Source organism: Pseudoliparis swirei, chromosome 11, assembly GCF_029220125.1.
Source record: "Pseudoliparis swirei isolate HS2019 ecotype Mariana Trench chromosome 11, NWPU_hadal_v1, whole genome shotgun sequence".
NCBI classification, from domain to species: Eukaryota; Metazoa; Chordata; class Actinopteri; order Perciformes; family Liparidae; genus Pseudoliparis; species Pseudoliparis swirei.
Window position 1 is genome coordinate 12510113 of NC_079398.1, and position 17531 is coordinate 12527643.

A 17531-nucleotide genomic window follows, 5' to 3' on the forward strand; every position below is an offset into this window, starting at 1 on the left:
AACAGAGGCCTTTCTCTCTGTGGTGTGTGTGCGTGTGTGTGTGTGTATGTGTGTCAAAAAAAACCTATTAAAAGTAGCCCATCAAACCTGTCCTCTGGGACTTGCTTGCACTTGTCTTGGCTCAAGTTCAGGAAAAGAGAACGAGGGAATGGCTCAGAATGAATCATCTGAAGACAAGGAGACAGTGACAAATCCATTTTTAGCTCTAACTCAAACATTTTAGCTCCAGAATGCTAATAACGTCTCGCTTGGTTTAGTCAACTGGTCTCTGAAGAGTGAGTATCACTTTCAGAGGTTTTCCCTCTTTGTTGACAGGTCGCAGCCCTGATGAAGAAAAAACACCGACACCGACTTAACTCCCCATGCGGCATTAACACCACACGCAGGAGTGTGAAGGTTATGATGCAGGGGATGAACGAGGATAGTGTGTGCTCCAAAAGTCAGGATGGTGCATCTGTGAATGGGAATCTGTATTTTCAGCCATGGAGGGACGCCTGGCAGCAACCTGTGTGTCAGTGTTAATGTGTGTAATGGTCCTAGATTAAAAGGTTTAGCTTCTGGGTAATATGAAAACTCCTTTTAGGGATTCATATGTGATCTTTTGTAGAATGATAGGTGCTTGATAGTTTATTTTAAAAGGCAAAGGAAAAGCCTGAGGAAATGATGAGTGACGGAACATAACAAATGCAGATGCACAGACCCTGCTTTGATGCTATGCCCTTTGCACTCACAGATGTTCACTCAACTGAACACCATTGGGACATTTCTAATGTTGCACGTCATCAGTTATATACCACTGTCCTCCACGATCCTTTAAGCACCAAAAAACGGAACAAACAAGAACACATTATGGTTTTTTTGGTGTCACTTACCTAATACTCTACTCCATCCTGACACATATGGCCTCAAATGTCTACCCTGCTACTTATGTACTGAGACTCTTAATTCAAAGGGAAAATCAAGTGTCTTGTATTGTTCTTACATAACATTAAAAAAGAAGACCAAAACCAACAATTACCTGATAACAAGTATTGTCTGTATACACAAAGCCTGATATAACATATTATTCTGTGCACTCAAAGACACATCATTGAGTCATCATGTTGCATTGAGTGACATGTTCTTCTATTACGATGAATGTTATATTTTGAGTTATTCCCTAACACACACACACGGTCTTGCAAATGTAAATACTCACAAGAGCACAGAATACGAATGCACGGCTGCAAAGAGTCCTGATGAACTTCTGTTTGAACAACGTTGGCTACTATACACTCTACTGTGATGTTCTTCCTCTAAAAATAATTTGTGATCCCATATTTCCAAAATAAATAGATACACTCCACTTAATTGTTTAATTTACAAACACCAGGGAAGACAGATTGCACATATCATCATCAGGATAGCTGTCGGTATCATTCCAATGATGAAGATCAGGAATACCCGATCAGTCCACAACATGGCTTCATCCTCTTATCCGTGAGTCTCCTGTTTACTGTCACCAGCAAATCCTCGCCACGTCTTTGAGTGAAGGAGGCACTCAGCCAGCATCGCTGTTCGCTGCCAAGGAAAGACTCAACCCTCTGATCCTGGGAAATGCGCCGCACTCTTTCTATTTGATGTCGTAATTGTTTTCTGCCTCGGACTGGAGGTCTGGGACACGTTTGCCTCAAGGAGGAATCACTTGAGCCCAGAGTTCCCTCTCCGTAGATGGTTTGGATATGTGGCAACAGGTTGTGGTCTGCAGCATATGGGCTCACTTCTCTGAGATAATTGTACCATGAATTAGAGCAGGGAGGCTTTGATTTATCAACACAGTTGTTGACAACAAGTTTCCAACCCTTCAGACTTTCCATTGATAAATCTTCTGTGATTATCCAATCCTTAGCATAACACTAAACAGTAAAGAATCACACTTAATTCATCATCTTGGACAAATTGTCTTTGTCAGTCGGAGCAAATTGGTGGGAGAATAATTTCCGCATGTTGTACATTTCTTCTGAGGCCGTGGAAGCCCTCTAATTACCCCGGATGGAGGAAAGCTCTCCTTGACATCTCACAACACGGCAAGTCTTCTACGAAATTGACCGGGACCTTTGACCAAGCCCATAATTAGCTTTAATGTGGCCGTACACAAATCAAATACGGTTACATCAAGACTGACATTGAGCAATAGTAGTTTGCCGTTTCACATTGCCCCAAGCTGTTACAACACATAACATCATCCTATGTGGGCTCCACCACCTTCGCGTCATCATTGCAACTCATAGTAACAGAATCTGACGTGTCCCGTGATTTCATTTGTAACTTTGACAACAAATAATAGCAGTGCTGCTTAAAAATGTTCTCTGGTATTGTTTCATCATTTTGTTTCAACATTTGAGATGAGGCGTAAAATGAGCAGAAGCAAAAAAATACACAGGTGTTTATATTAACAAACTGATTGTGTGTCCCTCAATGACGGATCCAGTCAGAAATTCAATCACAGGAGTTCCATTAGTTGATTGACAGAGCATTTGTATATATCGGCACATCAAATGAGTGTGTCTGCTGCTTTTCTCTGTTTAATATCACCGTAAATTTAACTTATTTGTGTCTTGGACTAGTCGAAGGACAAAACAAACAATTTGAAGACACAACTTTGACTTTGTAATGAGTCTTTCTAACATTTTATAGAGTAAATGATTCACGGATTAGTTGAGAAAAAAAGCATCAAGTTGAATAAAAAATGAAAATACTTGTTACTTGCAGCCCAGCCATATTCTTTATTATGAACAACTTTTTTGGTGATAATAAAGAAATACAGATAAAACCTCCAAACAACAATGGAGACACCAAAAACACAGCACACAAGGAACTAAGAGAACACATTGATAAATTCCTACTTAGATCCAATAGATCCATATGAAGAACAGACCTTATCCTTCAATGGCTAGCCGTGGGAAGTAAATCAGTATTTTCATTTTCTTCTAAACTATATACCAGCTACAGTTATTTTTCAGATTTAGAGTCAAATAAATACACATTGTTGAAGATTAACCGGTGGTTTCCAACATTTTTGTCTGGAATTGTTTGCAGTTCTGCAAAATAATGATTTCTACTCTCAACTTTACATGTGGTTCAAATACAATGACCAAAGACACTAAACTATCCAATATTTCAAGAAGCAAAGCAAATATTAAAAGGGGTTTGTGTATCTTTGTTCTTCATACCTTGATCACCTCACAACCCCTCAGCTGCATCCTCTGACGCTTTGGAGGGGGCCCAACCCTTATGTTGGGAACCACATGGACTACACCGAGCTGTATACACCAGCTGGACCTTGACCTGCTGCAACGGGAATTATTCTACTTATCGATGCATTGACATTTAATAATATAACAGTCACAAGTATGTTGACTTTGATAGCTTTCAGTACATTTAGCTGTTAATAGCTAATCGGAAGTATTTTTCATACACTGAATATTTCTTCCACCCCTGCAAAGAGCAGACAGTTGCTGGGTCGCATGGACGCAAATAACACACACAACGAAACAGGCTCAACATTATGAATTTAAATAGTTCATACTTTACTTCCAGTCCAGTCTCTCAGTGGTATCACACATATACAGTACAGTATCGGCATGTGCTTTTAATTTGATCCCAGTTTACCGTGCTCGTCCACTCCCACTGCTTTCATCTCTCGGCTGTACACACAATGCCTTTTCTGCCAGCTGGTTTCTATTCTGTTCACACAGACCGACTTCCTTCTACATTTACAGTCACGGTACGAACGTCAACAACAAACAACAATCAGTAAAAGTCCATTTGCACACATATTACATATTTTCACACACTTGTTCATGAATGTAAACCCAGCGGCGACTGAGCGCGAGGTTCAGCCGTGCATTCAGGAAGGAAGGGGCCTGCTAAAATGTGTGTGTGTGTGGGGGGGGGGGGGGGGGGCTATGAGGGGCTCTTTCTTGGCCAGCAAGTCCAGGCTTGGTTGCCTGCCTGTCCCTACTCAGTGCAAACATGTCAGATATTTCACCACCAGCATGAGTGAGCTACGGTCCCCCATTCCTTCGCTGCAGGTTGATCCTCAGCTCACGCTGTAAGCCTGAACTGTACCCAACAGGGTCAATTTGTTAATGCGAATACATAATTAGCTTTTCATGCATCGTCTTTTTAAATATGGAGAGCCGATGAGCGACACAGAGAATTCCGGAAATATCTTGCAAACTGAAAAACACACGCGCGTACTTTGAAAGTCGGAGAGGCAATGTGTCCAGATGTGACCAGAAAAGTGATCATGTGGATTGAGTTTCTGACATTGGTCGACGCAGGCACAGCTGCTTACTTAGCCGGAGCCTCGAGTCGGTTTTCACGTTTACACTCTCGATTCTGGAACCGGCACTACAATCCACGGAGGAGAGGTGTCCAGTTGATGAATCCAGGGGGGTGTCGGGACAAACAAGTCGCCATTATACCGACACTGGACTCGAGTTATGCTGCTTTCAACAGATCACCACCGTGACGGACGACCGCAAGCAGGAATACATTATATGCATTTCAGGAAGCCGGCACAGCTCTCTAAAGAGAGAAGTGAAAGCGTGGCTCTGGCTGGAATATACTGAGAACACCCAAAACAAACCCATTTCCTGGCTCAACTGGCATCCACACAAGGGTATAAATAAGGGAATGTATTTATGAGCATCTGGCAGTGGTTCAGCGAGGTCAGTGCACTGATAGAGCACGAAGATAGATCCCTACTTCTTTACATATTTCAGAAGAAGAGCTGACATAGATCATGTGGTTTTATGCCTTATTGGTTAATGCATAGACTTAGATTTGAGCTTTTGTGAAATGCAGTCTAATTTGCTGCATCGTAAATATAAAAGTATTTGTGTAAAAGCAGCATCGCATTAGTGTGTTGGCATGTGTGTAGTCCCAGAAGTAAGAAATTAAATCCAGTATGGCTACCAGCCCCCTCGGCCTGTGCACACACACACACACACACACACACACACACACACACACACACACACACACACACACACACACAGATGCTCCCATGTTGTGACAATATTCAATCTGTCTTTGGGATTTCTTTGTCAGAGCAGCACGATTATGCCGGCCACATTGACTGATATCGTGCTCAGCTTTTGGAAGAAGACACACGGTTTTCATAAACCCATTAATCTTAAAAGGAGCAACTGTCAGAAAACATACAGTACCCCTATCCCTGACATAGACAAGGCCCATCCAAGGCCTTGATTTCTGGTTTGGCGGAAAACGATATCACACTGCCTCCGATAGAAGGCCTTGAATGTCCCCTCTGCAAGCTCGTCCATTACAGATCTGGCATTCTTAAACTGAGGAGCAGAGAATTACACCAACGCCGCAATCCACGACACACGAAAGGATTTATGGTTCAGAGAAGGTCATTTGAGGAATCACTGCTTATTGTCCTTTCAGGTGTCATGAGCTTTATCTATACGTAACTAATTTAAAGCTAGAAGCAAGAGAGATAAAGGAAAAGTATAAAAGCAAAAAGTCAAAGGTTAATCATAAACATTACAGACGAATTGTGAACTGAAAATAAAAAGGTGGATGTCAAATTTCACATGTGACCCGTTCTTTCTTTGACTCCCTTGGCTGATTTCCAAATAGGGCAGGCATGAACCAGCAGCAGCGGCCGTGGATGGAGTCTCCGAGTGCTCGAAAAGTAATTAAGGTTCCCTCACTTAATTGACAACAGATCCAGCCCAGCGAAGCTCCAAACAACAAATAAGCGTGTGAGTATGAGGAGGTGCATGGAATAATGCCCAGATTTCTGGCTGAACAGACTGGATACACTATACGTGTATTAACGATGCAGGAACACAAATGCAGTTAAGCAGCCCGATCAAAAAGTAAACCCAATTAAAAGGATGTTTTTAAAATTATTTTATGAAGTTCATGTGATTCAGTCCCTGTTGATATCCTCAATCAGGAGAGACGGGTATTTAGAGTTGAACAATCATTTATTACAATTGCATATTCAAATAGTGCAACGTCTTTGGCGATTGGACTCCATGCAGAATAAGGATACGCCTGGTGTAGAGACTCCCCCTTGGAGGAGGGTCTTATCGGTTTGAGCTGGAACGACAACTGACAGCAGCAGAGAGGAGAACATATTTAAAAGATTGCCAACAACGCTGTGATTGGCTTACAGAACTGTGCTGCCTCAGATTGGTTCATTCATCGTGCACCTCCCAATCAGCTGATGGAGTCCTCACTGCAAGACTAAGAGACTGCTCATGAATCAACCAGAGTGTAAAGAGAGTCTGAACTTTTGCTTGAGCTTCATTTAACTGACCCATCCCCAGACAGGAATGTATTCACAACCTTCTTGACCACTGGGCGCTCCTTTGATCACTATCTTTACTTCTTATTTAGAATTTATATTTTATACAAAGCACAGCAATAAGAACATGTTTAATGGCTTTGTGGCTCTGGCCATAGACGGAGCTCTTCCTCATGATGTCATGACGCAGCACTACGGAGGACCACGCTCTTCCAAGTATCAGGGCACTATAGCACTAAGTTCAGCTTTTTATCTGAGCACAGCTCATGGAGAAGGTACAGAGCATCATAACCCTCCTCTATGATAAGGCAGCAATTCATCATCACTTGACACTGAACAGTTCTGTCAAGTCAACACTATTGATAATCTGTGCAAATGTAGACTTGAAAAAGAGCAGGAGACAGAGAAAAGTTATTATTCGTCACGATTCTACAAATCTGACAAAATAAATCGCCACGCTTCATACTTCCTTTTTTTATCTATCGGAAATAACATAGCATCAATTTTCAATTCAACGCGCACTGCGTTTTGTTCCCTTCATCTTGATCTAGATTGTGATGGTGAATTAAAGCCACGCCTGATAAAGGGGTCACACCTTGAGCCTTCATCATTACGCTGCCTCCCGTCTGATAGCAGAGGCTGAGCATAAGTGTCCTTATCACTAATACATCAGAGTTAGTTATCTTCTCCACTTCCAGAACAGATCGCCGTCATCCTGAATTTATGGTCACGGCTTCTTTTTTAGAAGTCATACTTCTATCTTAATGAAGTGCATCATGATAAGTGCAGCCTCTTGGTTCAGTGGCACAGACCGCTGCCGGCATTAGAAACAAATGTTCCAGGAGAACCGGCTGCTGTCGTGGAAGGCTTACATGATGAGCTCACTTCACACTTTCTCACACGTGCTTGTACTCTGCACTTGGAATGGATGCTCATGGTGCTCAATAAAGGTCCATCGTGCGCTTTGGTTCCTCTTTTTTTTAACCGTATGTTAGATTTTTTGTGTCAAATTGTTCAAACATTAAAATCAATCTGGGACAAATAATAAAATAATTACAATTTCCAATTGTATGTGTCACCTTTTTGAAGAACACTTGCCAACCGCATTGGAAGGAAATGTTATCTCGCCACATTCAAAGCTTATGTTTCATACATTTTTTTTATTTTGAATGAGGCTTCAGGTTACATTCTTAGATGATGCAGGCATGTGTGAATACTACTAACATTCACAAGTTCAAATTGGAGATCATCACTCTCTAGTCTGTTCATATTTTATGATGAAATTATTTGGTCAGCAGATGGAAACAAGTCCTTTGTGTGTTTCTAATATGTTTCCACTTTAAATGAAAACCAGATTTGTTCCTCAACACACAACAAAGTTCTCACGGATTCCCAAGGACGGCCAGCGGTATGGAATTAAAACTGAAACAACCCATTGCTGATGAAGTCATTTTTGTGAGGTGGTCTAATAAGTAAATACCAGAATGTCTGATAGTATACTGAGACATTATATACTATCTTTGAAATGTGATAGCTGCAAGTCGAAGTAAAGAAAGGGTGCACGACTAACTTTCTTTGCACACACAAAAAAAAGAGTGACGTTCACCCCCACTCGCCTCCCTAAAGTATAAACAGGGGACATGTCTGCTTCTCCCCACAAAACAGTCAGAGTGAACCTATGATCCTCAGGCATCTCCCTCAATGCAACAATTAGTAGTACGCTCAGAACATGGAGACACATGAGACGTGTTTAGTGAAGGTCACAAGCAATTACCCGGCCTGGTAAAAGCTGGCATGTCGCACATGGCACTGCTGCACGCCCTCATTAGGCGTGTTCTGTGGCGCCGAGTGGGTCCTGTGGCTATAAAAGAGTTGAGCCCGCTGCCTTCCAAGCCTCCTCTTACCAGAACCTCGGCAGCAGGAGCACAAAGAAACTACACATCACCACCTCTGGATCAGATAGGAGCGGACAAACGCTTCTTTTTTGTGTGTGTGTGCGTGTGTGTGTTGTTTTTGTGTAGAGGAGTGGGGCTACTTGACCGAGGAATCGATGTGTTTCTTTACAGGTTGGTTGGCTTCCAACAGGGTAAACATTGATTCCCCAGTGCTTCCTAATAATGAGCAACATGGGGTTATGAGCTTTTAGACTGTAAGGTTAATGTATTGGTTTTAACAATACAGAAATATTATAAACAGGTGAGTGTCTGAATAGCTCCAGAATGTCTGTATAAGATTGAGCACCATCGAGCAGCCTATAGCAAAGACATAGTATATGCGTTGTGTGTTATGCTTGTGTCTCATTGCTCTGTTTTGGATCCTCAACTTAAGCAGCTACACACACTGATTCAAACTATTAGCCTCCTGTTGGCTGAATAGAATGAATGAATAGAATATACACTTTTATTAATCCCCAAGGGGAAATTAGTTCTCTGCATTTAACCCATCCTTAGTTATTAAGGAGCAGTGGGCTGCGGTGAAGCGCCAAAGAAGCAGGGGGGGGGTCAGTGCCCTCAACACTTTGACTCTTTTGGCTAAATGGGGAGAGCGGGGATCGAACCCACAACCCTGCGGTTGCAGGACGGCCCTCTTACCCCACTGAGCTAAAGCCGCCCGCTGTTGTGCTGTCACAGTCGGGACTCTCTTCCCCCACTGAGATCACTGAACTCACAAACACTAAATCAAAAACATGGGCACAACCAATGGTACACTATGGTTCATCCAGTCGGGGCAAAAAGGTACATTCTGCTTTAGTTGAAATGGGAAAGATGCGTCTATGTGTACATTGTTGTTTATGAGAGAAGTTATTTCCAAAATACTGAACACTAGTAAATTCAAACTTTGATGCATCACAGCTTTGTTTCCACACACACATGCACACATAAACACATACGCACACGTACACACACACATGCACACACACACACGTACACACAAACCTACACCATACACACATATACACACACACTTACACCTACACACATATACACACAGGAATATTCAGATATTTTACCATTACAAAAAGATGACTAAAAATATGTCAGAATACGTCTCCAGACTCATACACACACACACACACACACACACACACTCACACACACGCACGCACGCACACACGCACACGCACAACACGCGCACACACACACGCGCAGACTATCGGCCCCTTTAAGACAATGGCGAATCCAATTCGGAGTTGGCCTCAGAACTTTGGAGACAAAGCCCACTCGAGGAAGTGAATCCTCCGACGACACTTAAAACCAACACCAGTGTTTACCGACGGAGGTCGCCGCGCCTCGCCGGCGTCGGGTGTCGGTCGGATGACTTCACTTGTGTCTGATCTGAAAGCGATCATTCTGGAGGGAAATGTCACACTTTGAAGACCGGGGCGTCTGATTGTGGGCTGTTCGTTATAATCGATCTGGACTGAACGAACAATGCAAAATAGTATTTAAACAGTTTTGAAAGAAAAAATAATATTTGAAGACATATGCAGGGTGCAACCACCTCGAACGGGATCAACAGCGGCTGACATTAATTAACTATTCAAGATGTAGATCCAATAATAGCTGTGCTTGCACAAAACATATTAAAATGTTACATATAATCAATCAATGACAAGTAATAAGTTTGGGGACACATGCAGTCTCAATTATTACCATTAAAATAAAAGGAAAAAGGAAATCGACAGTAAATGTAACGCTTCGATCTCAGACCTCTGAGACAATTGAAAGATGTGGACTTATTTATTGTTGGTGATCATAATTAGACAAAACCGACATTATTATAAAGATAAATGTACTAAATGCTCTTACCGTAACACTCTTATTTAATGTGCACTCTCAGCCTAAATATACACGTTAATCTTAAGTTTGTGTTTAGTGTGGACAGAGAAGAACACTGCAGTAAGTCACATGGTGTGTATATAATAATTCATCCATTGCATTTAAAATAGAATATTAAGGACTTCGCATTTGGAGTCTGTGTTTATGCTGCAGGGTTTATGAGGGCATATATTGTGTGATTACACTTTGAAAATGAGGGGAGCCGTTCAAGGTTGTTTTTGTTTGGTCACACAGGACCAACAGACGGTTGCAAAGCCCCACCTGAGCAGAGCTGCACCAACGGATGTAGCGTTCACGTGCATTATGGCTTATATTGTGCACTTCAATAACTATATACCTATATATACCTAGTATACCTTTAAACTTCAAGGTGTATTATAGGCCATTTTAGAGAACATCATTTGGATGAATAAGCTAAGTGCTCTGCTGTTTATCTCACACATTTACACCGTAGAAAACACTCATCTGCTGCAGCGCATATTTTGGGGGCTTCATATATTCTTTAACTCATCGAACATTCAGAAATAAAAACTTTAAATTTCAATCGAATTTTACACGCTTGAAGGTGAATAAAAAAATAAACGAAAACTAAGTAATGGAAATTGTAATTCCCTCACATTCATTGTATTTATTCTTATAATTCTAAAGACAATTTCATGATCAACAACAGACCCAACCAACTTTCGGTAAATGTACTTCCATTATAGATATATTTCTTTAAAAAATATTTCAGCTGATACAATGCATACATTATTAACAAGGCAAAAGCAAAGAAAGGAAGGCAAAACGGTGTACAAAACACAATTATGAGGCAAATACACACGCACCTTCTCATGTTGGTATTCATATCAAATTAAAAATTAAATTAAAAGTTCGTTATTTTCTATTGAAACTTTCAAGAAATGTTTACCTACCCCCGAAAACCGTGAACATGTTATTGAAGTAAAACTGTGCTGTGAAACCATGCAGTTCCTTCTTTGTCCAGATGAGGGGAGTCCTGCCAGCCAAGCACTGGAGGAAAGAGAGAGAGACCTTAGTGACACAGACAGACTGAGACCTTAAAGCCTACTTTTTAAAACAATAATTTATACTCAGCAGCAACAGATGAAGTTCCCTCTGGTGTGCAACCGCATGCACCCTGCAACATGCAATATGCAGACACAGCATGCAACACTGAGAAATATGAATTTAATTGATATGCAGTCGTCCACGACAAGAGGACACGTTTCCATCACTTGTTCTCGCTTTAAGGCAGTCCTCTCCTCTGACCCAACATGATGCTTTCCATGTGTCCTGCTCCCCGGTCTGGACGTTAAAGCGGGGCCAGGACACAGAGAGGAGAGGGGTGGAGGAGGTGTAGGTGGTCATGGGGGGATGAGGACACTGCACCTTGTTACCATTGGGTCGACTGTTAACTTTTACAAGTAACGTTTTGCGAGCGTATAAACGATACCTTCTAAACTTGCACAGGAAACTCCATAAACATGCTGTGATAATGTACGTCTCTGGCATCCAGTGGATATCCCATAGTCTGGGAGCGCTGCAATCTACAGAGGTATCGATTACATGCGCCCCGTGGTTGGTGCTCCAACACTGGCTTTTACAAAAAGACTCAGCCTGCTACGCAACTTTCCCCTTTGCTAAACTCACTGTGTCCAACCTCTATTCAGACAAACTGATTTGTAAGTGTTTTTGACTGAATAAAACAATTAAATTAAATTGCTATCATGGAATTAACTGTCCAACAAGCGAGTCCTGCCCACTGGTGATATTATTCTTATCAAATTGATACCATTCCCTGGGATACACACTAAAAACATGTCACCAATGGCACACACTGATAAACAGGGAGGTGTCATCCCACATCTCGTATGATGTACAAGTCCTTACCGGTTGCCGGTTGGATGAAACGTTTCCCCCTTTCTGCCACTTCCCCTATACTCCAGGAGGCTGCACGGCTCCAACCGGATAGGGTTTGCATTGGCTGACAGCGTTCCCAGCGTAGGGCGACCAATGAAACCAAAGCAGAGGCTCAGCGTATAACATAGAAGATTGACGTGTGGGACATCTCAAATTAATACCAGCAAACGCCGGACTCACCGGGATAACTCCAATTTGCTTTTATCGGATCAAGATCGCTTTGTTGCCATTGTACCTTGCAAAGTCACTTGTTTCTAAACAAAAAAGAAAGAGAGAAAGAGAGAGCGAGAGAGAGAGAGAGAGAGAAAGGGGCGCGCTGCACTCGGAGGAGATTTTAAGAGATTTATTTTTCCTCTTCTGGGTCTCATTCCTCCCGTTCCCCTTCCTTCGCTGCTCTCGCGCGGACGCATTCAGCCACTCGAAGGGACGCCTATATTTCCCGGCACCTTGAAACATATAGGCAAATGGGTAAGCCCGCGTAACCATCCGCATTCTTCACTGGCACAGAGCTCATGGACGCGTATCCACGCTCACCGCGCCTGCGTAGAGACAGAAATAAGCTTTGGTTTTGGTTGAGTATAAAAAAAAAATCTTCTTCAAGTTCAGATAATGAGCAATAAAAGACTGTTTTTCCACCACAGTATGGCGAGTTTAAATCGTGGGGGATTTTTCCAGCTCTGTTCAGCAGACATTGTTTAAAACTCTACATTTTAAATGGAACCACACCACCAATTATCCCATGAAAATTGTCTCTGAAGAACTCTGCAGTCAATTCCTCATGATCGCCATTTTTTATGTTGTGTTTTGTATTTATTTGTTGTGTAGTTGTTGTGCTGGGATGGCCGTGGGGAAACAAATAGTGTACCAACGTGTGTTGAGGTTACCAGTCTAGCGTTAAACGTTGACCTCATTTTAGGATGTCAATTGCAAGATGGCAAACTGATATTTAAAAAGTTGCTTCTTAGTAATAAATACATACAATTATGTTTCATGAAATTGCATTGTGTGGCAGAGTACGTTACGATGACAACATGGGGGGATTTTTATTTACATGTCAGAAATGCATGTGGAGGCCTATACTCACTTCACGCTGCGTACATATGTGACTCGTGTTTTTATTTTCCCGCAGAGCAAAACTATGGAGAGGTGAACCAGTTAGGCGGCGTGTTCGTCAATGGGCGACCCCTGCCCAACGCCATACGCCTGAGAATAGTGGAGCTGGCTCAGCTCGGGATCAGACCGTGCGACATCAGCCGGCAACTCCGAGTCTCGCACGGCTGCGTGAGCAAGATCTTGGCGAGGTACAACGAGACGGGCTCCATCTTACCCGGAGCCATCGGTGGGAGCAAACCACGGGTCACGACGCCTAACGTGGTGAAAAACATTAGGGAATACAAACAAGGCGACCCCGGGATCTTTGCCTGGGAGATCCGGGACAGGCTTTTGGCAGATGCAGTTTGTGACAAGTACAACGTCCCGTCGGTTAGCTCGATCAGCAGGATTTTACGCAACAAGATTGGAAATCTCTCCCAGCCCAACCAGTATGAGAGCAGTAAGCAAGCCTCCGCCGGGCTCTCCTACAACCACATATACCCCTATTCCTACCCCAACATGTCGCCCACTGGCACTAAAATGGGCAGCCCTGCTGGAGTACCGATGACGGCTGGACATATGAGCATATCCAGGGCCTGGCCCTCTGCACACACCGTCAGCAACATCCTCGGTATACGAGCCTTTATGGATCCCGCAGGTGAGGAAAACAAACACACTCTCCTCTGTGAGAACGCTTGGGCCTCTGCGTCGCTGTGCCATGATCCATATAGCTCTCACTGTCCTCACATCAGAGCGTAGTAAACCAGTGCAGCTTGTTATTATTGTGTTATTCACCACTTCATGCGTAACCTGTCCGGAACACAGGCAGGACAACGTGTCCATTAGAAGTGGCACAGGCCTCCGTTTCACCATTCAGCCAGAAAGCAGTAAGGCCACTCTCAATGGGCCTTTTGATGGGATGATGCATTTGCAAACACCTTGCTCACCTGCTATATCCCCTAATCCCCCAAGTAGTCATTACAGACGTTGTGTCTTTACCCTTCTGGTCCTCCTGTCCAACAGAGTAATCAGTGTTTCCATCCAGAGTTTAGTCTTCTTGTCCACTGTATTTTTGTTGGTCATAAAGTCCAATATATATATTTGTTTTAATGTGTCAAATTCTATATTTTTAGCTTCTTTTTTTTCCACATTAAAATAGATTGACGATGTAAGCCCACTTATACGAGAATGTTGATTATTTTACGCAAATAAACTAAACCTAAACAATTATTTATGCAATTGATTAAATACGAGGACGTTATTTATAATCATGTGATGTGTTGTTTTCTTTGTAGCTTCGTCGTCTTTTGTTTTGTTTTTATTTGTCATTTGACGTTTAATTAAATAATAGGCATTCTTATAAAATACATGTTTATTACAAACACTTGTAATAATTATTCTTTTTTTTTGTAATTATATAATTAAATCATTAAACCCAACCTCACAACTATTTTAGAAAGGCCCTGGTGTTTTGAAAAATTAAACGTATTTTAAAGCCCAGAGAGGCTAATTGCAAATGTTTAATTCACATCTTTTATCAAAACTATGAGAATGTATTTTGTTTGTTTTGTGGCCATTCTACCTTTTACACATGTTTGACATGAAGTTACCTGTTTCTAAATCAGCCATTGCTGGGATGGACGGATACCCACCCAAAATGGAAGAGTGGAGTAGCGTCAACAGGGCAGCGTTCCCCGTGGCGCACTCGGTCAACGGGATCGACAAATCAGCAATTGACGCAGACATAAAATACGCGCAGGTAAATGGATGTGTATGCACGTGTGCCTGTGACCGTTCTACAGCAAGTGTGCGCCCTCTGTATCACCATCACAGCGCCATTGTCCTTTCTTTGTAGGAAACTGTCCACACGTCTCGTGCCAAAATGGGCAGAGGCCTTTTAGTGAATTAGGCCTGTGGCAGAGCTGTGAAAAGTTTCCACAGCAGGGCCCGTCAGACAGAGTCATCCGAGGCCACAGACCTCTGTCTGATAAGATGTTACCCCTGAGACCGGAACTAGTTTTACGACTCTTGATTAAGTGTTCTGTAGGACGGAGACAGACAGGCTCATGCTCTAATTAGTCGTATTTATGGTGAATTAAATAGTTGTGAATGTAATATATTCCTCATTATGCTCCCCTAGCTGTAAACCACCCCGCTTAGAAAAGTACAGCTGGAGGCCACATGTCACTGTCACGCACACACACACACACACACACACACACACACACACACACACACACACACACACACACACACACACACACACACACACACACACACACACACACACACACACGCAAACACACACTCACACACACACACACACTTCTAAGCGTGGTGCGTTTGCGGTTCTGTTGTGCTTACTTGGTCCGCGTGTCTCGCCTGCAGCCCTCCTCGACGCTGTCCAGTTACGTCTCGGCGTGCGCGTACTCTCCCACCAACCAGTACGGGGTGTACAGTGGGGCAGCGGGTGGCTACGTGCCCCCGGGCCACCACCACTGGCAGCCGCAGAGCCCGGTCCTGTCCCACCCAGGCGGCGGGATGACCAGCATGCACGCGGGGGAGATCCATTCGCCGATGACCTTCAAACACCAGGCACGAGAGGGTACGGATCAGGGGGACCGGTGGCAGATGTGGCGAACACTATATAAAAGAAATAGTTTTTTTAAACTCTGGAGAACAGTTGCTTTAAATTAGAATGATTTGATTTGTTTACATGCCGTGTGGGGTTTCTTATTGTTTAATTTTTTTATATTATATTAGAGATCCTTTCCCTTTCTGCCTTTCAAGAATACACGAGTAAACAATTACCAAATCCCAAATAAAGTCTAATTATATGTACATTATTAAATATTAACCTTCAAGTTTTGGCCTGCCAGGTGGTCCGATGATATTTTACACACACAAATAGAAGATTATTTGTATTTTTTAAAGAGATACTGCTTCTTTAGTATTTATATGTTTCTGAATATCCCTTTCGAGCTGATTATACACTAATTTATAAATAATTCATGTTAAATGCATTTGTCTCGCGTTGTAAATACTAATACACTAATTTTGTATTTATGTTATGCAGGAGACAGAAAACCATCCAATCCCATGAGCAAGCAGCAGCAGCAGCATCATGAAGACTTGAACAGTGTGCATGGACTCAGTCTCGCGACCTCCTCCTCATAACCGGGACTTATCCACAGTAATTACCAGACACAAATTAAGTGAACTCATGTCGATGACTCCAACAGTAAGTCTGAACAGTAATGACTTGTTTATGGGTGTTTGCAGCTCACAGTCAAACACGCAGGCCTACTTCATGCATCATGAATACAGCATAGCTCTATCGGCCTCATGGCCACATGAATGTATAGCTTACATGGATGTATCGGTGTTGCCCCTGTCATATTTCTCTCAATTGAAATACTTCATTTCTTGTCAATCCTAATTTTTATAGAATTTTTCTTATTATAAAAATCCAAAGGGCTAATCTGTAATCCGCCATATTTTATCTCATGTTAATGTGTGGCCATGATCTCGCGTCCACGCCAACTCAACCATGTGAACAAAGAGATCAATTGTCTAAATGTAAAATATTTGACAAAGCTTTAATTATATATTTTTTATAATTTCATTGTAAATATTCAAACAAATAAAGGCTTTCTTAAACGCCATGTGTGGATATTGTGTCGGCATGGATCCCTGAGTGTATTGTTTGGGTCATTAAAGGCCGATAAATCACGATGCTCGCTGTTTAGATGATATCAGTTCATAGAAGAGGAAATGGCAGATTCCATAAACATTTATTTTTCTGTAACTCCCCAACGTAATTTTTTTTGATAATGTCTTAAAGTTTTGCACCACCTATTTGTTTCATGCAGTTTTTCCAGCTGGAGATGAACGACATATTGATTACCTTCTCTGAAATAGATCTGTTGGTTCCTTTACGTCTAATGAATGTGCATGAAATACATTTTATTCAGTCACATATATTACGTGAATAATCAAACTTGCTGTAACACATCTCATCCATCTGCCGATAAGGGAAATGAGTTGCGTCGTTACACCATGGGAACCAAACCATGGTTTCGTGACTCAGGTGTAACACCTCTCAGACCGGGCGCCTCCGTTGATGCTATCTGATGCTAAATGATAGAAATCAGAGACCCGAACCTGTTTCTGAACGGTGTCAGTCAGAATCCACCCACATGCAGCCTCGAGAAAGGCTCAGTCCACAAATGAGGAGAATGCCGCCTCTGAGTGGCCATGCAGGCCTCTTATTCCGGTGCGCTTTAACGCGTTAACGAAAAGCCTTTCATAGCCGAGACTCTCGTCCCCGGACGTCGCCATGCTCTCTATCA

At 42.5% G+C, this 17531-nt stretch overlaps 1 protein-coding gene across 1 annotated transcript; it reads left to right on the top strand.

Moving 5' to 3' along the window:
• Positions 1 to 12261: 12261 nt before the first annotated feature.
• On the top strand, positions 12262 to 16844 carry pax1a (paired box 1a). Its single transcript, XM_056426564.1, has 5 exons — positions 12262 to 12555; positions 13217 to 13837; positions 14805 to 14938; positions 15568 to 15784; positions 16256 to 16844. The coding sequence occupies exons 1-5, from the start codon at positions 12552 to 12554 to the stop codon at positions 16354 to 16356; spliced, it is 1077 nt and encodes a 358-aa protein (XP_056282539.1). The 5' UTR covers positions 12262 to 12551; the 3' UTR covers positions 16357 to 16844.
• Positions 16845 to 17531: the final 687 nt, after the last annotated feature.